This window comes from Hesperophylax consimilis, chromosome 20 (assembly GCF_061612785.1).
Source record: "Hesperophylax consimilis isolate HC1 chromosome 20, BYU_Hcon_1.0, whole genome shotgun sequence".
Lineage (NCBI taxonomy): Eukaryota > Metazoa > Arthropoda > Insecta > Trichoptera > Limnephilidae > Hesperophylax > Hesperophylax consimilis.
Genome location: NC_142855.1, coordinates 25,297,104 through 25,322,890, shown reverse-complemented (window position 1 = coordinate 25,322,890; position 25,787 = coordinate 25,297,104). Strand labels below are relative to the sequence as shown.

Sequence of the window (25,787 nt, the reverse complement as noted above, 5' to 3'; positions counted from 1 at the left end):
TGAATTTTAATATCCGTTAATCCGTTAGAGCAGGTATGCGGTCAAGGCGTTTTCATTTTTGCAGTACAAACTTGAAAAAGGTACTTTTCAACGCGTTTTGCACTTCGCTGTACACGTCAGAACTGTGGGTGGATTACACTTCATCCCAATGGCATAAGCTAAAAGTTGCTTACAATAATGCTTATCGCCAACTATTCCGCCTACCGAGATACTGCAGCGCCACGGAAATGTTCCTGGAGGGACGAGTACACTCTTTCAGAGCGCTTCTCCGCCATCACATGGGAAGCTTATGGTGCAGACTACTCCAATCAAGTAACAAAATCATCACTGCAATGGTTGCCTGGATGGAATCCCCTCTGATGGCCTTCTGGAGACGGGAAATGTCCAAATATCCTCCATAAATGGCTGCTTACTCTCATTTTTGTGTATATTATATAAAAAAGGTGCACATTTTAATTCTTCTGTGGCTAACTTCTATATTTGAATATAAAGCTTGGTGTTTTCTCTTTCTAACACCGTTTAGATAATACTTGCTGACATTGGGTTGCTCGGAGACTTTTCTCTAGTTTCTATATTTGCATTTATTATACGTATAAACCTTCCGGACGAAATTCTCTAAATGATAGTGAAAACCAAATCAAAATCCGTTGCGTAGTTTAGAAGAACAGATATATCTAATAGAGATTTCTCACCTTGACAGTAAGGGAAATACAAGAGACAAGACTGGAAGCCAGATGCCAAGCAAATACAACTACTAAAGTACAATGTGATTTGTTTTCAGATGTGCACCTCCCCGGAGAACAAGTTGATAGTGTGCTGTCCCTGGGTACCGGGGCAAGAGACGGGACTAGAAGCCAGATGCCAGACAAACACAACTAGCCCTGCAGAAGGTACCTCACTTTCATTTCATACACTTTATTCACCTTCACCTGTTGTGTTGTGTAACCCTGTGTGTCTGTTTGTTTGTAGGTGATAACTGCACAGTGGTGGACACGGGAAAGGCGGGAGTGTGTAGACCATTCGCCAACTGCCAGACAGCGAAGGAGGCCGCCAGTAAAGGAATTTTTCCACAGGTACTGTTCCCCCTTAAAGTGAATCTGACAATTACTTTTTTAAGTTTTTAAACTTACGGCAATTTGATTTCCTACTATAATAAAAAATAAAACTAGCAATGAACAAACTGTTTGAAAACAATTCTCTTTCTGGCCGTTTTTTCAAAAACACTTTCATAAAAACAAGGAGTGTCCGGAGACAACAACAAAAACAATTCCATTTAAACATTGTACCTTCAATAAACAATGATATGATAAAATATACCCAATGCAACAATTCTTAGCGTTCTAACGCTATTGATGAAGAAATTCGAAGCGATTCGGCGAGTTAGTCCCAAAGGACGGGAGATAAAACTGTCTCTAAAGAAAAGATATCCATCAGGAATATAGAAGTTAATTCAACAATTAATGCGAATGGAGACTTATAATTCATAACATTATTTGTAACTGCAGCAAACCAAATCTTAAATGCTGTTTTGACCTCAAATCCAAATTTAAAGGTTAAAAAAAATGGCCAAGCAGCTGTTTCTTGATGCATTCCTCTCGGAGCGAGGACAGGTCCCGAGTTCGATTCTAGTACGTGAGCTAATCTTTTATTTTCTGTGCCCTTTTCTCCCTCACATCTAATTAACAAAATCACAAACATGATTAATTTTAAAAGGGTAATTTAAAATATTAACAAAACTTTTTTTATTTACAGACATGCGACGTAGAGGGCAACGCTCAGATTGTCTGCTGCCCTCTGGTGACAGCAGTTGAAGGTATAGTACCCACCTAATCTATTAGGCGATTCGATGGTTCGTTGATTTTCTAGGCTCACTCATCACCACATTACCATCATTGCAAAAAGGCAGCCAGTCGTTGAGGCTGAATAAGAACGGCTCTGAGTTGTTGCAACTTTATCACTAGGAATTCTTGATGATACCCCGTACCGTAGACACACCATTTCTCGGTATTTAGCACAGTCAATCGATATAGCTTTTATCGATAATGTCCATAACTTATCATTGTTCCCGAGCATGACTGCAGATCGTCTACAAAAGACAGTTCACAAATGTTCTTTTTTAATGTTGTTTGTATATTAGAGATCTGCATTCGTGCTCGGGAACGATGGCAAGTTACTGATATTTTTGATAAAATTTGAACGGTCGACCATGCTAGGGTAGCTTGATGGTGGCTAGAATTGTCATCTTCATGTTGTGTTGTGTTACCCTGGTGTGTCTGTTTGTTTGCAGGTGATAACTGCACGGTGGTGGACACGGCGGTAGCGGGAGTATACAGGCCATTCGCCAATTGCCTGGCAGTGAAGGAGGCTGCCTGTAAAGGAATTTTACCACAGGTACTGTTCCTCCCTTTATGCGTCTCTGTAAATAGCAAGTTTTTACACTCATGGAAATTTTTCTTCCATTAACTAAAAATAAACTAGCAATGAAAATATTTCGATTTCATTTTCGGTTCTTCTCATATTCTTGTTGCATAGGTCACCAACGTATTGATTCATCGTATTTCACTTTTAAACGCTAAAAGACACAATCTGAAGTGATTAGATCCAACAACAAGATTGCTCTCCCACCTTGACTATCAGTCTATGAGTACTATGACCACGGCAAGTTGGTCCCGTTAATGGAGATTTAGTTTCTGTGTCTTTTTCTCTTTTACTTTCATTAAATCTCAAAAACATTGTTCCAGTAATTGAATTGTTTCACAATGAAGGCTGACGCTTAGTTAATTTTTCAGATTGCCGCTCTACAGGACACCGTTCAGATTGTCTGCTGCCCTCTGGTAACAGTGGTTGAAGGTATAGTACCCAGAACTTTATCATCATTCATTAGAAATCCAATAAGTGATCCGAAGGTTCGTTGATTTCTTAGGCTCCCTCATCACCACAATACCGTCGTTGCAAAAGACAGCGTTGTTGAGGTGGAATGCGAATGTCTCTGATTGTTTACAACTTCATACCGTTGATCGTACATTACTTCTGGATTGTGAGTAGAATCTTCATCGTCATGCTGTGTTGTGTTGATTAACCTCGGTGTGTCTTTTTGTTTGCAGGTGATAATTGCACGGTTGTGGACACGGAGATAGCGGGAGTATACGGACCATTCGCCAACTGCCAGACAGCGAAAGATGCCGCCAGTAAAGGCATTTTACCACAGGTAAAAAAGTAAACAACTAAACCTAAAATAAAATAAGTGGGTTAAAATATGAACAGAAATTAAGAATAAAAAAACCCAAGAGATCGCCCCTCACGTAGATAGATATTCAATATCACTAAAATAACATCCTGGGGGTTAATGCTAGAAGTGTCTGTAATTTGATTTAGGTACCGGAAAGAACTCCAAAACCTCCCTTATTCAAATATTATTAATACCAATACCAAGTGCTCTAAATTGATGAAATTTTTGTTCTTCCCTTTATGCGTCTCTGAAAATAATAAGTTTTTAAATTCACGGCAATTTTACTTCTATTGATAAAAAAAAAACTTAAAACGAAAATATTTTGATCTAAAGCGTCGGTGAGCTTTAAAAACTCCAATCCCATTTTTGGATCTACTTGTATTCTTTTCGCTCGGGTCACCAATGTATTGATTCGTCCTCTTTTCTGCTGTAGATGTTGATAGGATTCAGTGTGTATATATCCATTAGATTGGGTTGCTTTTCCAATCACATTGTTCCCATGGCAAATCCATCACCTCTTCGTTTAGAAAAGGCAGGATTTTATCTTGGTTTTTCAGCTCCACTGTGATCTTACCAAAATTAAAGTTGAAAACCACATTTATTTAAATAAATATTATAACTATTGAAATACCGGCAATAAAAGGATTAGCGCTTGCAATACGGAATCACTTCTGTAGTAAATAAAAACACACAGTTCGAAATCCGGAGTGATTCAATCCAACAAAACAAACAAAACATAATAATTAGGTTTTGCAATGAGTTATTTTGAATCATTCGATTAATACTGCTCTTCCATTAAAAACATTTGCTTGTGGATAGAAGAGGAGTGTACATTTGTAAAAACATATAACTTTATTAATATAATAGGGGGCAAGCATCATTTTGTGAAATAGTTTAACATTTAGTGAAAATTTATGTTAAAATTAAGAATTTTTTAGACTGTATGTATATTTATGGTTACATTATAATCATGATTAGAAAATAAAAAACAAATGTTTTATTATTTTATTGATTCAATTTTTTTTTGTTAATTCAAATTTATTTCATTAATTAAAATCACAATGAACGTTGAAATTTTTTTTCAGATTAGCGCATTAGTGGACACCATTCAGATTGTCTGCTGCCCTCTGGTGACAGTGGTTGAAGGTATAGTACCCAGAACTTAATCATCATTCATTACAAATCCAGTAGGCGATGCGATGGCTCGTTGATTTCCTAGGCTAACTCATCACCACAATACCATCATTGCAAAAAGTAGCCAGTCTTCTGAATTTTTGATAACACATCTACCCGTAGACCAGAAAACATTAATCGTAATCTGGATTGCGGGTAGAATATTCATCGTCATGTTGTGTTGTATTGTTTAACCCTGGTGTATCTGTTTGATTGAAGGGATGAACTGCACTATGAAGCACACGGGGACTGCGGGAGTGTGCAGACCATTCGCCAACTGCCAGACAGCGAAGGAGGCCGCCAGTAAAGGCATTTTTCCACAGGTACTGTTCCTCCCTTTATGTGTCTCTGACAATAACAACATATTTGACTATGCACCCCTAACATGACCTTCCTTTGCCACAGAAATGTGACTTGACTGATAACGAGTCGGAGTTGGTGTGCTGCGCGGAGGCTGCCTGTCCGCCGCTGCCGAAGGGACTTGTCACTCAGCTGCCGATTGGCTCCAAGGCCGCAGAATGTGAGATTTGTTAAACCTGACCACAAATATTCTAAAACTTTGTTGCATATCTGAAAATCTGTTTCAGTTTCTTTTACAGTTTTGTCGTAAATACACCTAATACATAGTTTGAAATTTAACAATTAGTATTGTATTTTCTCAAATTTCAAACTATGCAATAGGATGATTTACGACAAAACTGTAAGATTTTTTGGTTTTTCAAAGTTTTCTTTTTATTTTATTTTATATTATAGAAACAAACACCTACATGATTTACTGAGATGAAACAATATACAGGAATAAGATATGTACTTCATGTTGTGTACCTATGATATGTTTCCTTGTAATGTCTGCTAAGTGGTTCTTTAAATTAATAGATTTTCAGACTAAATAATAGAGTTACTCTCAACTAAGTAGGGCACGTCAATTTATTATTTTGAGACCTCGTACTAAACCACACATCAGCAAAAATAATTGAATGATTTTCCTTTAGCGCAAGTGTAAAACATAACATTCTTAATTTTTTTTTAAATAATGCGTTTTTAATTTACTTGACTGAAGTAATGACACAAGAGGCACTATATTAATATACACATCTGCAAATTTTTTCCTTTCCTCTACAGATTGCACAGAGTTGCCAGAAAAAATTTTCCCGTGTCAAAAAACAAGGTTTGGTTGGACTCGGGGAAACCTGTGTCCTCTGCACACACCAGACTCCAACATAGTATATCACAAGACTCCCATGAGGACTGCCGCCGAGGCCCCGTACTATGTAAGTTTCAGACATTAGTTAGCTTTATTTATTATATATTAATTAATTACTTGAAATAACTAACTAGCCATCACTGCGTTTCATGGCAGGAGTAGGCAGAGAGAATACACCGTTACAATACTCTGTCTCGCATACACTCCTTGCTTTTAACGTCCTGTAGGCATGAAAAAATTCTGCGTCTTTTCAAAATGCTACTTAACTTAACTAAATTGTTCTTGAATAAAAAATACAATTTTTAAGAAAAAATCTGAATTTTGCTTTATTTTAAAGAGTCGTAATTCTTTCCATCTTTTCTAAACACACTTCCCAAATAAACAAACTCATCCACCTGCCCCGAGTATTCATCACTCACAACTATATTACATTGTCTATATTGTACTCTCTCTTTGAAATACCATGACCTTAGAGTTGGGCTGGCTGCGCACCAGGCAGCCGCCCTATAAAGCAGCAGCCAGTTGTAGCTTGTAGCAGCCAATATCACCAGTTCTACTGGCTGCCACGACAAGTGCGTGAGGACTGAGGACTGAGGCATCCACACACATGTACCCTAGTCACATTTGAGGCTGGTTGCGCAATCGCAATGTTTCGACTGACTTCCGCAGCCGACTATATTTGGCTTTCATAGAGCCCTAGGACGTTGCTTTAATACATTTGTCGGCTCCCTAGTGCGTGGCCAGTATATACAAACTTCATTCATCTTAGACACGAGAGACCGTCGTTCTTGAAATAAGCAACATTCAAATCGACGCATACTTCCATACTATTTGCTTATTCATTGCAAAACATTTATTTATTTTGGTGATCAAAAATCTTATCAAAGATTACTTTTGAAATGTAATTATTTACTAACTAATTATTTTTTGGAGAAAAACTAAATTTGTCAAACAAAATTGAAAGCCCATGAATAGAAAGGAACTAATAGTTCAATGAACACAGTTTAAATATAGGCTATAGATCTGACTTTTCTCTGAAAACATCGGCGGGCGGGTAAAATCCTTGGCTCTGGATTCAGTGGTCATGGGATAAAATTAAAAATGATTGCGTATTTTTGTAGTGTGTATTAAAAATATTTGTAATCAATTTTATTTATTTTTTCAATTAATATTATACACACATACTAACATGTAAATTACATCTTTTAATAACGGTGATCTTTTTTGGCGTACTATGCCATGTTGCGCTACCTCCAACTCTATCCAAAATTTCAGACAGCAATATAGTTTCCATCATCGGGGCAGATGTTATTACGAGGCTGAAGGTAGTGGAGTGGGGAACAGGTGGCCACTAAACATGGCTAAAGCCATTTCAAGCAAAGTTTCCATTCTGAAGGCCTTTCACCGGGGCAATACTGAGATGTTTCACTTTAAGTGATATAGCCCTACCAGCTCCGGCCAATCGAGGGCACCCGACTAGCAATCTGGAGGTCGCGGGTTCAAATCCCGATGTGTGCTAAAAATTAGGTCATGTTGTGTTATTTCACAATGTATTCATTTAAAATAGTTTAAAATATAAAGATATAGTTTATTTGCGGCACATTACAGAGTGAAAGATACTCTCAGTATCGCCCTGGTGTAAGACCAACATTCATAATTGAAACGCTGCTTGAAATGGCTTTAGCCGCGTTTGGTGACGATCTCCTCATTTTTAACACGGTCATACGTGATTATATCTGGATAGGCAGGTACTTTTTTCTCCCGCATCTCGTTCCCCTTCCCACAACCTTAAACCTCACAACACACCGCAATTTGGGATGCCATAGTGTCACTGGTTCCAGATGGTTGGTTGGGATGCCATAGTGTCACTGGTTCCAGATGGTTGGTTGGGATGCCATAATGTCACTGGTTCCAGATGGTTGGCAGTAAAAATGAACAAAGCAAATGAAAAAACGAAAATGCGAGCAATTTAAAAGAACACTTGCTTAGAGATTAATATGAAGATGTGTTGTGTTCCCAGGGACGTATTGGATCAGTTCGAAGAGGAGAGATCTCCTGGCGGGTGAATGCAGGGACCTTACTGAGTGACCGGTGGGTGGTGTGCACTGCAACCGCCATTGCAGCGCTTGGGTGAGTTTATTGTTTCTTCATTTTTAAATTCAACTCCTCCTTGTTATAATGAAAATTGCAACGATGAAAATAGAAAAACAAATTGATTTGATATTTGGACGATCTAACCTGAAAGATTTAAGCACATTTTAGACGATATTTCACAAACTCGTGGTATACACGGTGTCTGAAAACTCGTGGTATACACGGTACTGACAACTCGTGGTATACACGGTACTGACAACTCGTGGTATACACGGTGTCTGACAACTCGTGGTATAAGTGGCGAACTAGTGAATTTACCTCACATAATTGACTTTGCGTTGCGAAGTCCTGTTTTAACTCGACCGTTTTGCAATTCATCTGTCTGTACGTTCAGTTTTGGGTTCAGAATGGTGGCCTTTTTATGTTATGGTTCAGTAAAGCTTACTTTTTTATATGAAATCGTCGTGTTTGACTTTTTTTATATTTTTATATTAACTCCACACAGGAGGCCCTGAAGAAAATAATTTCCCTCAGGGCCTATGTCATCTTTGGGGATGCTGTGTGGAGGGTCTTTTTGTGGAGAGGAAGGAGTGAACATGGGTCTTGAAAAGTCCCATGTTGTAGGAGGGAGGAAACACAGAGGCCGGCAGTTCGTTCCACAGCCGAGCTGTTGAACTTAAGAACGAATCGTAGAAGCGACCCGTTCTCATGTGACAAATGTCAACCGTGTACAAATGTTGGGCGCGCGTTTGGCGTGTATCCCGACTAGCACCGGTGCCGAAGGGATCAATGACGCTAGTTCCTCAGAGCATCTTCCATTGTAATACCGATAGAACAAGGACAGCATACCTGCCTGACGCCTGTGCTCTAAAGATTGCAGTCCGTTTGTTAAGATTGGGGAATCTATCAAACGGACCGCCAGTTTTTGCACAGAGTCTAGGGTTTTTTTTCAGGTATTTAGGGGCTCCGGACCAGAGATGGCTGCCAAATTCGACAGTAGGGCGCACTTGCGATTTGTACAGGGTCAGCAGTTGTGTACTATTAAAGTATCTGCGGGCCCTGTACAGTACGCCCAGCTTCTGAGAGGCCAGCTTTACTCTGGCTTCGATGGAGCCCCCATACCTGAGCTGGTCACTTATAGTTACACCAAGCATATCAATGGAAGGCCTGTTCGGAAGATTGCTTCCGTCAAAGGAGATTAGATTATCATTTAGATCCCTTTTAGACGTAATAAGACAGGATTGGGTCTTTGAAACATTAAATTCGACGAGATTATTTTTACCCCAGGAGGAAATACTCTCGAGATAACCGTCCATTCTCTGCTTCAAAGCCCTCCGAGCCGTTGGAGTTTGTGTGCCCTTTGGGGGCTTGTCAAACAAAAAGCTATCATGAACTGTACTGTCAACTGCGTAACAATTAGAAGAAGAGTATATAATTTTATCAATGGAAATTAAGATATAAACAGTAGGTAAAATAAATGTAAATAATAGAAATGTTAATGTAGTTATATGTTAAGGTTTATCATAGCCCGCCTCACTAGGCTTAGCCTGTGTTGAGGCAGCTATCTACCAAGTTTATTTATAGTACTATAACGTACCTACAATTATATAAAAATATGAACACTCAATAGTTAGGTAGCATCAATATCAATACATCATATACCAAGTTCGTTTCTAGTCCTAATAATATACCTACAATTATACGAAAATACATACAATAATTAGGTTGCATCAATGACTGCGAATTCGGATGAGTGCACCGGTAAAGGCCCTATCACTACTTTTAATCCAAATTTTTACGCTATCTTTGAAAAATTTTTGTGAATGACATGTTTTTATTTTATCAGGAAGAATGTTATAAAGTCTAGTCGCAAGATATCTAAAATTTCGTTGTCCAAAAGTAGTGTGCGTTACAGGAATTTGAAGTAAGTCTTTGTTATTGCTTCGAGTACAGCGAGTATTAGAACTTTTTTCGTAGTATGTATGTTTATTTGTGTAAAGGTGGGTGAGTATTGTTTTTGCGTATGTCTGCCGAACATCAAACACATTCATAATATTAAAGATCAAGTTCGAGTCAGTAATTAGAGGAAGCCTAAGAATTATTTTTATAATAGTTTTCTGTGCCTTTATGATTGGGTCTAGTGCAGATGAAGTTCCACCTCCCCACGCTATGATACCATACTCAATAATAGATTGACAGAGTGCAAAATAAACCATTTTCAAGTGTTGTAAGTTGAGGAAGTTTCGTATCGTTTTGAAGAAGTGCATGGTTTTTCTTATTTTGTTTGCAATACTTTGAATGTGAAGATTCCATTTGAGGTATGGATCAATGGTGAGGCCGAGGTACTTTATCTGAGCAGTGCGCTCAATGTGGGGACACTGACAACATTCTTCAGAATTCAAACATGTGTGTATTCTAATAGAGGCATCGTCACGAGGTTGACCTGTAATATTAATGCTTGATGTGATGTACTTGGTTTTCTCGGCATTCAGTGTGAGCGTATTTGTATCCAACCATTTTTTTACAATGCTTATGTCCGTTTCAGCTTTTTTGTAGACAGCTGGCCAAGTGTCAGCTTCAAACAGAAGAACAGTGTCATCGGCAAAACTAACTATTTTCCCCTGAATATTAATGTTACATAAGTCGTTAATATACACCAGGAACAAAATCGGTCCTAATATGCTTCCTTGTGGTATACCATAATTAGTTGAGCAGGTGTTGCTCAATATGTTATTTATTTTAACTTGTTGGTTACGCCCATTAAGGTAGCTTTTAAAGAATTTAAGTTCGTTGTCCGCAATACCGATTTTTTAAGTTTATTTGTTAATTTACTGTGCGATATGGTATCAAAGGCTTTAGATAGGTCTAAGAAGATTGAAATACATTTTTTGCTTTTATCAAGGTTTTTAACAATGAAATCAGTGACAGCAGCAATAGCGTCTGAGGTACTCTTATTTTCTTGAAACCCGTATTGATTTTCTGAAATCAGTTTATGGCTCACGAGAAGTTTTACCAACTGTGCATTGATAACCTTTTCAAATACTTTAGATAGACTAGTTAGTAGAGTTATTGGTCTGTAGTTGTTTATGTCTGTCTTGTTACCTGTTTTATGTATAGGAATAACAATACCTTGTTTCAGGTTTGAGGGGAAGTGGCCCTGAGTGATACTAGAGTTTATTAAGTGTTCTAGGGGCAATGCAATTTCCGTAGACAGCGTTTTTAAAATCTTGGTTGATAACCCATCAACTCCGGCACTAGACGTGTTTTTTAGGGAATTAATTATTTTTAGAATCTCTTCCCCAGACACTGTTTGAAAGTTAAATCTTCTTTGAGAAAATTGGAGTCCTATTTCAGAAGTTTAAGCATTCCCACAATTTGGTAGACGAGAAGCAAGATGTGACCCAATATTAATAAAAAAATTATTGATGTGATCCGCAACGAGCTTTGGGTTTTTTGAGGTATCAATAATTTCTCCATCAATGCAGAGTTTACTTATGTCTTGTTTGTCTTTAGTGTTTTGTGTATTTGTGGCTTCTCTTAAAATTTGCCATATTTTTTTGGGATCGTTGTTGCTTTCTTTGATTTTGACTCCGTAATAGATTTCTTTTGCCTTTCTGATGACGTCACCGCACGTATTTCTGTATCTTTTGTAGATGTTTATTGCTATTATGTCATATGGATTTTCTTTCACTTTTTTGTGTTGTGCGTTTCTTCTACGAATGCAGTTGATGATTGAATGACTTATCCATGATTTCAAGGGTTTAATTTTGTTTGGAATTTTTTTTGACAAAATTGTGGTATTATTACTTAATTCATTTTTCAGAAAGTCAACAAAATATATCCATGCATCATCTGAGTTTTTTATTTGGAAAAGCTCTTACCAAGATTTATTTTTAATTGAGGCTTTTAAATTTTCAAAGTTAATATTATTGTATATAAGAGACTGATCTCGTCTATTTTTTGTGGTGTCGGATTGCAAAGTGAAGATTGTTGTGTAGTGATCTGTAATTGTTGATTTGTAAATGATGCTTTTGTTTTGTTTATTAGTTTTGACCATTATGTGATCAATACATGAACATTGACTATTCTTGTTGGTGTATTGATGGTACTAATTCTTCTTCTTCTTCAATGGCGCTACAGCCCATTTCGAGCCTTGGCCTCCTTTAACATGAGCCTCCACCGCCCTCTGTCCTCGGCCGTCGTCTTCCAATCTGCAACATGGAGTAGTCCTCTGGCATCTTTCCTGACATCGTCCTCCCATCTCAGCCTAGGTCTGCCCGCCTTTCGTTTGCCTCCCGGGTGTCCTGTTAGAACCTTCTTTGGTACACGTGTGCTTGGCATTCGGTGCACATGTCCGGCCCATCTTAGTCTTTGGAGCCGTAAATGAGTAGAGAGTCTGGGAGCTTGGTAGATGTCATATAGCTCCTTATTGTGGCGGATTCTCCATGCCTCTCCCTCTCGCACCGCTCCTAAGATTCTTCGAAGTACCTTTCTTTCGAAGGTGTCCAGCCGTTCCGCAGACTTTGCTGTCAGTATTCCCGCCTCACATCCATAGGCCAAGACCGTTCTAATAATTGTTTTATACAGGGTTATTTTGGTTTTCCTATGGACGTTTCGGGATTTGAACACTGGCAGCAAAGCAAAGTAAGTGTTGTTAGCGGCTGTGATGCGCTTTCTTACTTCTACTGGGTCTTCGTTGTCCTGCGTTATGATGGAGCCCAGGTAGGCAAACTCTTCGACCACTTCAAAGTTATAGGAGTTTTTAAAATTCACTTTATCTTTTATTCTGCGGTGTGGGGTTCTGGTTTGCATCATGATTTTAGTTTTGTTCTCATTGATTTGCAAGCCCGCCTCTCTTGCTGCAGTCTCCAAAGGGTCAAACACCTCTCTTACAGCCTGTAAGGATCTTCCGACAATGTTAAGGTCGTCTGCATATCCAACTATTTGTTTGCTTTTGTAGCAAATGTTTGAGTCGGTAGCAATCATTGTCTTCCTCACGACGTGCTCCAGAACAATATTGAAAAGAGTGGGAGCTAAGCCATCACCTTGTTTCAGCCCCTGGGAGACGTTAAAATCCTCCGTTGTTTCACCTCCTATCCTTACTCGACATCGTGATCCAACCATCGTTGCTTTTACAAGCTTGACTATTTTGGGCGGTATACCAAAATTTAGGAGAATTTCATATATTTTCTCCCTATCTATTCTGTCATATGCCTGTTTGAAGTCAACAAATAGTTGATATATATCTATATCGAATTCCCAGCATTTTGTCAGGATTTGTCGAGTAGTAAAGAGTTGATCAGTGGTGGATCTCCCCCTCCTAAAACCTGCCTGATACTCTCCCAGCAAGTTCTCTGAATGACGTTCTAGTCTTTCTTTCAAAATTGTTGTGAAGATTTTATACGCTGTACAAAGTAGCGATATTCCTCTGTGATTTTCACATTTCAATTTGTCTCCCTTTTTATGTATGGGGCATATTATACTAGTTTGCCACTCTTCTGGTACTCTTTCGGCGGTCCATATTTTTACAATAAGATTGTGTAGCAGGTTTTTCATGATGGTACTAATTAATCCATGGAATTCTAACATGTTCAGGTAGTCATGACATTGGTGATGTGAATTGTTTGGGAGTATGTTGATATTTAAATCTCCCATAATTATCAAATTTTTAGTATGGGAAAGATTGGATAATATGCTATTAAGACTATTTAGAAATGGTGTAATATTACGATTCGAAAGAGAGCGGTATATTGCTAGAATGCAAGTGTCATTATTGTATGTTATTTGCAAACAGTTCGCGCCAATAATGTCTATTTCCGTTACAATGGGGTTAAGATCATTTTTTGTGTATACCACGACTCCATCGTTCTGGCTATCATGTTTTGTCGAATTGAAGGAAGAGTAGTGATTTATTAATTTTGGAGTATAAATGTTTGACAACCAACATTCCGTGAGAATAATTATATCAAAGTCTATATTAAGGTAATACAACAATACCTATAATCGAGTGACAGCTGTGTTTTGATCTGCTCCCGATATAAATAGTTAACAATCTGGTACAGCGAGAATATTTCCCCGTGGATGTGTCAAATCCGATGAGAATTGTTAGTTTTACTAAGTCAGTGTTCGATTTGTCAGTGATTGACCAGTGAATAAATAATTATCAGTATTTTAAAATCGAAAAATTAACAGTACATCTCAAGTCAACCAAAAGGGTAATAGAGGCAGTGTTTGACCTACAGTGTCTACCAAAATGGCAAATTCAGAAAAAAATCTGAGAAGCAAAGGTCAAACGACAGGTGCTAACCTTTCATCTGAGCCCTACGTTTTAAACTTCGACAATCTGCTGGAAAAAATTGAGACGAAAATGGAAAAAAAATGGAATTATTTAAACAAGCAATAATAAAGAAAATAGATGATGAAAATCAAGAAACCAGAAACACAAGGGACTTCATCAGCCGTCAGTACGATGACATTCATCTTAAGATGGAGACCATTATCAAACTGGTTTCGGAAGTTGAATTAATGAGAAAGGAGCTAACGGAAAAGGACAGAATAATAAAGAGCCTGGAAGTCAGACTGGCAGAAGTGGAGCAAGTAACTCATGAAGACACCCTTGAATTTACAGGGATCGAAGTAAAAGAGGGTGAGCAGCCTGCAGAAATGATTAAACGGGTGGCCGCAGTCTCAGGAATCGAATTAAAAAGCGATGACATCCTCGACATCAAGAAAATTCCGGACCGACGACCTGGAGTCCCCCCAAAACTCCACGTCAGATTTACTAACCCCCAAAAAAGACGACAAATTCTACTGAACAAAAGGCAACTTAATACAATTACAGCACAAGGAAACGGATTCCAGAAGATTTTTGTTGGTGAAATCCTTGGTCCCTATTTCAAAGATCTTCTGTGGAGGTTGTAAAACAAGGGCAAAAGAAATGGGCTTCAAATATGTCTGGTACAAAGACTATAAAATAAAGATTAGGAAAAATGACGGCGACAGGCAAATACACTACATCAAACATTCGGATGATCTTAAAAAAATTGATTAGTTTCTTTGATTGAGAGTCCCACTTTTACCGGTCATTTTTACGGGTCGATTCCCCCAATATTGGTGAGTCATATCTTTTATGCTTATTTTCGCACTGTAACAATAATGAACTCCTGCACTAGCAATGAAAGGTTGAAACCCCCAGTGATGGCCACGGATTAGTGGAGCTCTCATTCAAGGGAATTAAACAATTTTTTTTTTTGTTTAGTATAAATTTTATAATGGCTATTAACTTTAATCGCAAATATGCAGAACATGGTGATCAAATCAACCCTTTTACTACTTCAGATGCCAAAATTTGCAAATATCTTATAGCAGACGTAAAAAACACTACAATTATGCACCAAAATATTAGGTGAATCGGTGCACATGTCAAAAAGTCATTGATGTGCAACAAAAACAAAGTCGGAGACAGAACCGATCCCTGTGGGATGCCAGCATTTTTTCATTTGCATTTTTTCAATATTACGGCGCCTACCTGCCTTCAAATATTTCAAAATAAAAATGTCATTGAGATAGTGACGTATTTGTTTAATTGCTTATTTGAAAACAGTTCCCCTCAGGGCCTCTGTCCTCTTTGGGGATGCTGTGTGGGGCTTCTTTTTAGGAAAGGAAGGATGGGAAGTTCTGTGAAGTAAAAAGGTATAAGGGGTGGATTAGAATCTGGGGGTTAGTGAGTCTAGGAATGACAGATGTATGAATCCACCCCTCCTACTGCGGTGCGAGGCAATGTTCCGAGAGAGTCCTGCTGAAGAGGTCAAAAGGTCTCCATCAACCAGTCTCTCCTGATCCGGCCTGGCATGCAGTTGGTGGGCGGACACATCTGCCGCCAAGATCCCGATAAACCTGATGAACCGGGCACCCCTGCTAAGTCACCAAACGTAGCGGTTCACTTGGGGTGACCTATGGCAGATGTGTTGGTTATGTAATAAATAGTTCTTGGGGCGGCGGTACCCGTACCCGCCTCAGTTCACCGTGTATACGACTTCTTTTCCAATTCTAAGAGCTTCGTTAGTTCAACTCTGTTCGTTAATAAGCCAGTAATTTTGCACAACGAACGACATTATTAAAAAAGATGTGTATATTGACAGTTAAACGAAGCTTATCTGATGCTATGGAGGCCTAAAATATGTTTATCGGCCGTCCGATCATTTCTTATCAATTGTTGACCATATATGACATATGGCTTTATCGACTGACCGTGCTAGACCTCCAGTAAGTTTAAGAGATACAGATTGTTATTGGAGTGTTTTCGTTGCATTAGTGATAGAAGTATTACAAGTAAGTACCGGTATTTCAATGGAAGATGCTGCCTATATTTGTAAACGGTTAACATTTGTCACATGAGAACAGGTCATTTCTAAGATTTATTTTTTAATTCTACAACTTGGCTGTGAAATAATTTGCGGGCCTCTGTGTTTGTTCTCTCCTACGATATGGGTTTCTTCAAGACCTTCTTCAAGTATTACACAGCATCCCCAAAGATGGCATAGGCCCTAAGTGAAATTATTTTCCCGGGGCCTAGTTTAGTAATGTTGTTGTTGTTTTTTCTTTAAATATTTGTGTTATTGTGGTGATCTGCCGTGCCGATCACTCAGATAATTTGTTAATAAAATACGTTTGGGTATTCCATACTATTTGGTTTAATTTAGGTTGCTTTAAGTATTTATACAATGGACAGTAGTAGAGATTTCATTGAAAAGAGAGGACGAGTTACAACAGACACGCCTTTTTATACGTCTCGGTCATGCTGTCTCACTCAGATATGCCTGTCTCTTTCATACCGACAGACATACGTTCACCACATCCCTCCACACTTAAATCAGCAGACAGTAACACAACATGATTATCTTAATAATAATTATAAAACATACATACACATATTTAAATATTATTTTACAACATTTTCTTTTTTATTTATAATCATGTTGATTCGGGAGTCGACTGCTGCTTATTATGATTTCTCTGTCCTTGGTCGAAGGCGCTCCTTCCAGTTCCCCGACGTTGACGCCACGGGTTCACTGGAGCTGGAAGGAAAAAGAGGGTCACCCGTTAGATTGTCATCCGAAACAAAGTCGGAGACATCGTACTCATCGAACGATAGCCTCCTCGTCTCAGACTCAGGGATTAAAATACTTGGGTTCTTTTCCCATGATACACACAGTTTTGACAACTGATCAAAATGTCTTTTCCAATACATGAGTTTATCATTCAATTTAACCTCAATTAAATATAGTTTATTTCCCAAACGTTTATGTATTTTCCCTGGTACCCGCTTATCATTGTTTTGGTCTCTAAAATCCCTAACCATAACTTTCTGATTAATCTTAAAATTCGTAGATACTTTGTTAATCTACGTAATCTATATGGACCCTATTCCAAATTTCTTCCGATATCGGCCATGGAGTTAACTCACTCTTAGGTTGTGATGATTGAATTTCCGCGCAACTTCCACACTCTCTAACTAAAAGTTCAATTTGACTGTCTATCCCCGGCCTCCAAAAATAACCTCTAGCTAGCCCTTTCATCTTGGCAATCCCTAGATGAGATCTATGCAATAAGATTAATATCTTATCCCTTAAACTTATTGGAATTACTAACCTATGGTTCCAGAAAATACAATCATCAATTATTGATAAATCGTTCCTTTTTATTCAATAAATCCATTTGCAATCATCCTTATTGACTTTATTTGGCCACCCTGTTCTAAGATAATTTATTTATTTATTTATTTATTATAAGAACTTGTTGAACATTTATACATATTTTTGATAATTCATCCGCCATGCTAGGGATGTCCCTGTGTTATGGCGGGTGATATTTATAGATTGGATTTATAAAATAAGTTAATTATAAGTTATAAAGTTATGCAATTTAGATTCAAATATAAGTTAATTAGTTTATACAATTAGATTATACAATTAAATAATAAGTAAGTAATAAAACTATACAAATTAAATTAAATTAAAAGTTATTAAATTATACAAAATTTATTTGCATTACAAATATTAAAATCATGGTTTCTAAATGTATTTATAGTAATAAAAATGGTATTAAATATTAATAATAATTGATAATTAGTTGATAAAATTATAATATAATTTAATTTATGTACCAATTTTTATATATTGTGGTCTCCAAGTGAACTTATCCATTTTGATATTAGTTTTTTAAATTTATGTGGTTGGGTTTCGGTTTTTAAGTTTTCAGGGAGAAGGTTAAATATTTTGGGAGCTAGGTACATGAAATGTCTTCGAGCTGACGTGGTATGTAGTGTAGGTACGTTGTAGTGTCGGTTGGTTATTGTTCTGGTGGTGTAATTGTGGTGTACGAGGGTTTTTTTCTTATATTTGTACAAAAAATGCATTAGAGTAAATTTTATGTGGAGTTGCCGTATGTTTAAGACATTGTATTCAGTGAAGAGTCGAGTGGAGGAGTATCTTGTCGGTCGCTTGTTGATAGTACGTATTATCGTTTTTTGGGCTTTTTGTAATGGATCAATAAGATAATGTGCACAACCGCCCCAAATTATGATGCCATATGCTAATTGGGATTGGCAGAGAGCATAGTAGACTGTTTTCATTATTGTAGGAGTAAGGATATTTCTTAATGTTTGAAAAACATAACAGAGCTTGCGAATTCGGGGAGTTAGGCTGGCTAAGTGCTGATCCCAACGAAGATGATGATCAATTAGGACCCCTAGGTATTTTATATGGGATACTTTTTCTAAGTTTGGGCAAGTACAGGAAGAATAAGGTCTTGGACAAGAGTGGATTGTTATTTTCTGATTGTTAGTAGGTTGGGTTGCAACAGATAGACTGAAGGTTAGGAATTTTGTTTTACCAGCGTTGAGTGTCAGGAGATTGTCATCTAACCAATTCTTTACAAGGCCTATGTCGTGTTGAGCTATGTCAAATATTCTTTTTATCTCTAATAATAATTTATCCGTATTAGATTCTACTTTAACTTCCTCAACATCTATTGGCATCTCGCTATTATTTTTGAATAAACACAAAATTCTTGAATCGAAGTTATTATTCTCCTCAACGGGATCTCCTACAGGTACGCGTGATAAGTAATCCGAACAATTTAATGTTGATTTTACGTATTGAACTTAATAATTGAAAGATGAGAGAATTACACCATAACGTTGTAATCTATTACAAGTTAAAACAGGAATTCCTTTTTTTTCACCAAATATTCTACATAAAGGTTCATTATCTATTTCTAAAATAAATTCCCTTCCGTAAATGTACTCGAAAAACTTCTTAAAAGCAAACACAATTGCACAAGCTTCGAGGTCTAAAATTGAATATTTCTTTTCCGCTTCTGTCAGTTTACGAGAAACAAAAGAAATAGGTCTTTGTAAATTATTTTCATACACATGTAACAATGTTGCACCCAAACCTTTCGTTGAGGCGTCCGTAACTACCTTCAAAGTAACATTTGGATCGTAATGTGCTAACACACGATTATCACATAAAATTAATTTTATTTTATTAAAAACTTTTACGCAATCTTGATTAAAATCAAAATTCGTATTTTTTTCAATAATTTGTGTAAAGTACTGTAAAGGATCTAATAACATAGACATATTTGGCACGATCAGTAAAAATTTACCATTCCTAAAAAACTGCGTAGCTCTGATAAATCTTTTGGTTGCGCGACTTTACTAATTGCGTTCGTTTTATCTTCCATAGGTTTAATCCCTTCCTTCGAGATTTCAAACCCTAAGAAACATACCGATGAAGCGTTAAAATTGCACTTTTGAATATTTACGCACAAACCGCAATTTTTTAACCTATTGAGAACTGCATTTAAATTAGCATTATGTTCCTCTATCGTTTCTCCCGTAACCATAATATCATCCAGGAAAACCGCTGTTTTCTTCAAACCTTGTAGACATGAAGCTATAGTTCTACAGAATATTGCCGGTGCACTGTTTATCCCAAACACTAGCCTAGTGAATTTAAATAACCCCAAATATGATGAAATCGTAGTATATTCCATACTTCCTTCGTCTAGTTCCAACTGTAAATAAGCTTGACGTAAATCAATTTTTAAAAAATATTATTCCGCCCGAAATTTGTGATAATAAAACTTCTATCTTCGGCATGGGATATTTGTCAGCAATCAACTGTGGATTCACAGTACATTTATAATCCCCGCAAATTCTAATGCTTCCGTCGCTTTTAACTACGGGCACGATAGGAGATGCAAACTTGCTATAACTAATCGGAACTAAAATTCCCTCTTCCTGTAAACAGTTAAATTCGGTTTCAACTTTCGCTTTCAAAGCGAAAGGAATACTTCTCGGATTGCAGAATTTTGGTTCTGCATTTTCTTTCAATTTTAAATGAACTTTTAATTTATTGAATCTACCTAGTTTTCTTGAAAATACCTCCTGATATTTACGCACTAACGTATCGACACTATTATTGTTTACGTCGTGAATATTATGCGTGAGTATTTCACCTTTCAACTGTGAAGAAACCGTCTCGAAACCCGTAAAACCAATGTTAAATTCTTTTACGAAGTCTCTACCCAGCACAGTAGTTGAACCATCCTTTACAACACAAAATTCCATTACTTTATTTATCCCATTGAAATCAATTGACAAAATTAAACATCCAAGTAACTGTAACTTACAATTATTGTAACCCTTCGGGGTTAAGTTCTTCGGCTTTAATTGTACATCTTTAAAGTGTTCCCAATAATCTTTATCCGATAGGATCGATATTCCTGCACGCGTGTCAAATAATCCTTTTATGATGATACCTTTATTAACTTTTAACGATAAATAAATGGGATCGGTATTTCTTGTTAACCTTGAATTTATTTCACTTGAATTCACAAACACAGATGAAACTTCCTCCCGTTTTTTTTCGCGACAATTTTTATTAAAATGTCCCTTGTTTTTGCAATTAAAACACATCACGTTTTTTAATCTACAATTACTGGAATCATGATTATTTAAATTACAATATCTGCACTTCAACTGTTGTATACGTTCTACTGATTTCTTTCTGGGAATTGTAACATTTTTGTCTTTCGCCCGCGCCGGTGAAGTAGAATAATTCCTACTTGCACTACTACTAAAATTTTGTTTACTTCTAGAAATAAGCCCGACACTCTGGGATTTAATACACGTAATATTTTTATGAAATGAATCCATTCCCGATGCGCACTCTAATGTACTTTTTAAAGTCAGCTTCTCTGCATCTAAAAACATTTTTTCTTCAATACGACCTTCTAATAAACCAGTCACAAAAATATCTTTTAAGTTTTCTTCCAGTCTGCTTTCAAATTTGCAGAATCTTGTTAGACAACGTAACCTAGCTATATAATCATTTATAGATTCCCCAACTTTTTGTTTCGCCGCAAAAAAATTTCCACGTTCCTTAAACACATTCTTTGAAACACCAATGTGGTTTCCTAATAACAAAAATATATTTTCAAACGATAATTCTGTTATTTTTTTTGGAAAACATAAATCCATCAGTAGATTAATCGTGTCTGTGTGTAGGTGGGATATTAAAACCGCTCTCTTTTTATTCTCGGATTTAAATTTGTCATCATTGACGAGGATCAACTGGTCAAACTGTAGCACGAACGTCTCCAGCCCGTCCCTAAAGTAACAAAACCTGGGTAAACCCACTCCCTCCATTTCCACACAGATTACCAATAATCAGAAAAAACAACAAACAGCACTCAACTCACGAATCTGATGATTGATGCTGCCGCCGATCGCCGCCCTTCTGCGTCCGACCGTCTTCTGGCTCCGTCCGGATTCCTGGTCGTCCTTCTCGTCCGGTCACCACCGCCACGCCTTCCCGTGTCGGCTCCCGGTACAAGCTGCCTGGATCCGTTTATCCTCCGGTTTCTCGGCTGCTGATTCCTTGAGCTCAGCGCCTTGAATCTCCTTGCCAGTTCCTTGCCTTGATGCTCCTTCAATGTCCGATACCGTCCGTGAAGCTGCCCCCAAATTATTATTATTATTTTTTACAACAATAATCCCTTCCGCGGTGCTCGGTGGGATTATAACCAAACTATGGTTCTTTGTTCCAACTGTGGTTCAAATATGGTTCCAACTGTGGTTCTTCCTCCAGGAAGAATTTAATGGCTGTTCAGCTTCCTTTTTCGGCTGCTCCCACTGTAGTTCTTTCAGCTGCGCCTACTGTGGTTCTTCCTCCAGGAAGAATTTAGCGGCTGTTCAGCTTCCTTTTTCGGCTGCGCTTACTGTGGTGATCTGCCGTGCCGATCACTCAGATAATTTGTTAATAAAATACATTTGGGTATTCCATACTATTTGGTTTAATTTAGGTTGCTTTAAGTATTTATACAATGGACAGTAGTAGAGATGTTATTGAAAAGAGAGGACGAGTTACAACAGACACGCCTTTTTATACGTCTCGGTCATGCTGTCTCAGTCAGATATGCCTGTCTCTTTCATACCGACAGACATACGTTCACCACAGTTATTAAATTATTAAAATATATCGTTTTTATCAATCCTTAGCCACTAGCCAACCACTCTAGCTAGTTAAATGAAAAGTCACGGACCGCCACTGGTAAACACTCATATAACTGTAATATTAATTCAAATAATGTAAACCTGACTGTTTTGTGCTTACCGCTAAACCTAATTAAAAATATCATGGTATAATATGAAGTGGAAATTACAAACAATAGAAAGGATAAAAAAAATCAGTGTATATTTTTTATTAGAATAAGCCCGTCGTCCCACGGATCAGTAAGCACACGACATAGGGTCTTATAGCACTCGGTTTATGTAGATTCCTTACCGACCTGTGGGACAACGGGCTAAGAAACATATTTAATTTTAGAATTGAACCATTTATTTCTCCCTGATTCCATCTCTGGGGAGGTGTATTCAAAACATCTTGCAATTAGAAATTATCCAAAAAATATGAATAAAAATAATTTTTAATTTGCCGTTTGGTTACCCTACTATATCAAATATCAAAACTTCAAAGTCCCTTTTTTATTATTCTTTATTTTGGCTTTCACCCATTAGGGGTGATCTTGGCCATACACAATTAACATTTTTCTTATAATAAATACAACAAATTACAGAATAAAATTGATTATACATCATAAACACAACCCAAAGTAACATCAATAAACCAAACATAACACAAACATAACATAACAAAACATAACTACAGACCTATTTCACTACTTAACTCTTTATCAAAACTCCTAGAAAAATCAATGAAAAAAAGACTGCTATCCTACCTCGATAAACACAACTTACTATCAAGTCATCAATTCGGTTTTCGGGCAAGAATGGGCACAGAACAGGCAATTTCTGAATTAACCAACTTCATCGTTAAACATGTAGATAAGGGATCTAAAGTAATTGGAGTTTTTCTAGATCTGGCTAAAGCCTTTGACACCATCTCTCATGATATGCTATACGAAAAACTTAAAAATATTGGCATCAATGGAAAACCGCTAAAATGGTTTATCAGTTATACAAAAAATAGGAAACAAATCGTTGAACTTAATAAATGCTTGAGTGACACAGCAGAAATAAAGTACGGAGTGCCTCAGGGTAGTGTCTTAGGCCCTATTCTTTTTCTTATCTATATTAATGGTCTCACTGATATTAAAATTCCAACATTCTGCTATAATGTGATCAGCTACGCAGATGATACTGTACTTTTTATTAAATAGCAATCTTGGGAAAAGGCATTTAAGAGCGCCGAATTTGGTATGAGGGAGATAAAAAAATGGCTCGACAAAAATCTTCTTACCCTAAACACCTCGAAAACCAAATTTCTAACATTCAGTAAAACAAATATTGGGCAACCAAAAACCGTCCCGCTTTTACACCTGTATCCATGTACTACATCACAAACCAAAAACTGTGACTGCGAAAAAATTGAACATTCGGATAGTATTAAGTATCTTGGTTTAACAGTGGATTGCAAACTAAAATGGGAACTTCACATAATTTCACTTGCAATGAGAATCCGGAAACAAATATACATTTTAAAACGATTAGAAACATTATGTCACTTAAACTACTAAAAATGTCTACTTTTCCCTTTGTCAAAGCATTTTAATTTATGGTATATCGGCATGGGGTGGTGCCGCAGACCCATACATCAAGCTACTTAATACAGCTCATAAAGCACTTATTAGAACTATGTTCAAAAAACCATATCTTTATCCCACTGAAAATCTTTTAATTAAAAATAAAATACTTGATATCAGGAAGCTATTGATAAAAAAAATTATCCACACAAATCGCATAAAATCGTCACCTTCACACATATCTCATTCCCAGAACACTAGAGCTAAATCTAACAATCATTTACAAGTGCCAAAAATTAAATCCACTCTTGCAAAAAAACATAAATCTTACCTCGCACCTTCCATATTCAATATTTTCTTAAAAAAAACACAACATACAACTCAAATCAACAGAAAATGTAATATAAATACTTTAATACGTGGCTAATGAACAAAAAAAAGAAATTGCATTAACAAGTTACTTGCAAACCTTCCATGCTAATTTTTAAGAACTTTCACACCAAAAAATGTTCAATTATTTGATTATTTGATTCGCACTAAAAAAAAAAATTACATATGCATGTAATAATTTATATTTAGATTATTTTATCTAGGTAATTTTTTATTTTTTTTATTACGTTTCTTTTTCCTGTATTTTGTATTTTTATTTATTTACTTTGTATTTTTATTCACTTTAATTATTATTGATATATGTAATGGTAGATACTGCTACCCGGCTCAGAACAGATATTGTCTAGTGAGTCGGGTAGCGCACATAATATGTAAACAAATATTGATGTCAATAAACGCCCGGGTTACCGGCATTAAAAAAAAAAAAAAATAACATAACATAACATACTTAACATAAACGGTACAGAGCTGGTAACAATAGGTTATCACAAAATTATAAAAATAGGAACCTGTACAATGTACAATATAAGTGGGCGCTTTTCGTTATTTAACCAAAATCCCTTCACTGCAAAAGTATCTACGAGTATAAAAGTAAAAACATAAATGTTCTTTTGTTCAAAATTTTAAATCTCCGTAAGTTCTTCTGATTGCTTTGTAATTTTGACACAACGTTGCATTCGAATGTGTGTGTTATCATATACATATAGTACATAGATGTCACCTGTGACAGGTAAAACATGTTTTTTTTAAACAGCGCCATCTGTTGGACGTAAAAGCGACCCGCGCTATTGTTTCTGTATCTACACACACAGACTGAACCACAGCAACGCGTACAGCTTGTTATTTATAAAAAATGGCTCTTTTACAAATTCACTTGTTTTGATAATGAAAACATAAAACCATTTTGAAACAGAAATAAACTAAATATTCTTGGGTAACTAACTATCCCGCGCTATATCACAACCTTAATTTGGTAGGCGGGAATGGGTACCGCCGCCCTGGGAACCATTTATTGGATGACCAACACCTCTGCCACAGGTCACCCCAAGTGGTTCGCTACGTTTGGTGACTTAGCAGGGGTGCCCGGGTTCATGGGTTAAGGTTTGCCCGGGTCTTGGTGGCGGGTGCGTCGGCCCACCTTCTGCGTGGCGGGCCGGTTGGGAGATGCTGGTTGAGGGAGACCCTTTACAACCGGTTACCGCTGTCCGGGCCGCTCGATAGTACAGGGGCCCGACCCTCAGGCTCACGACTAAGGGTGGGCTGCCCCATCAGCGAGTGAAAAAACCCCGCCACTGCTGTTGTGCCGGTTCGTGACCGGAGGGGACCCAGCAGCAGCGTTTGGGGCGCATTGGATGCCCTCTCCAGCCGGACTCTCCCAGCCTATCGCCTAGCACCGCAGTGGGTGGGCTGGAACCAAACGCTCATCACTCCTGGACAGCCTGAACCCCAGATTCCTACCCACCCCTCATACCTTTCCTTTCCAGACCTTTCCTTTCACCTCCTACCATTACAAAAAAAAAAAAAAAAATTAAATTCATGAATATACAACACAACAATTTTAACATCATTACAGCGGCGAGTAGC

At 37.3% G+C, this 25,787-nt stretch overlaps 1 protein-coding gene across 4 annotated transcripts in view; it reads left to right on the top strand.

Moving 5' to 3' along the window:
* The window catches only part of LOC149414421 (CLIP domain-containing serine protease B4-like), a 69,732-nt gene that overhangs the window by 8,037 nt on the left and 35,908 nt on the right, over window positions 1-25,787 (top strand). For 2 of the 4 annotated variants that reach the window (XM_089644365.1, XM_089644364.1), the window contains exons 3-13: window positions 782-890; window positions 970-1,073; window positions 1,753-1,813; window positions 2,288-2,391; window positions 2,790-2,850; window positions 3,105-3,208; window positions 4,315-4,375; window positions 4,622-4,725; window positions 4,808-4,922; window positions 5,525-5,673; window positions 7,627-7,736. In XM_089644365.1, the coding sequence (XP_089500491.1) occupies window positions 782-890; window positions 970-1,073; window positions 1,753-1,813; window positions 2,288-2,391; window positions 2,790-2,850; window positions 3,105-3,208; window positions 4,315-4,375; window positions 4,622-4,725; window positions 4,808-4,922; window positions 5,525-5,673; window positions 7,627-7,736 (1,082 nt within the window). The remainder of the gene's footprint in view (window positions 1-781; window positions 891-969; window positions 1,074-1,752; window positions 1,814-2,287; window positions 2,392-2,789; window positions 2,851-3,104; window positions 3,209-4,314; window positions 4,376-4,621; window positions 4,726-4,807; window positions 4,923-5,524; window positions 5,674-7,626; window positions 7,737-25,787) is intronic. The other 2 variants (XM_089644366.1, XM_089644367.1) reach the window with 2 other exon arrangements.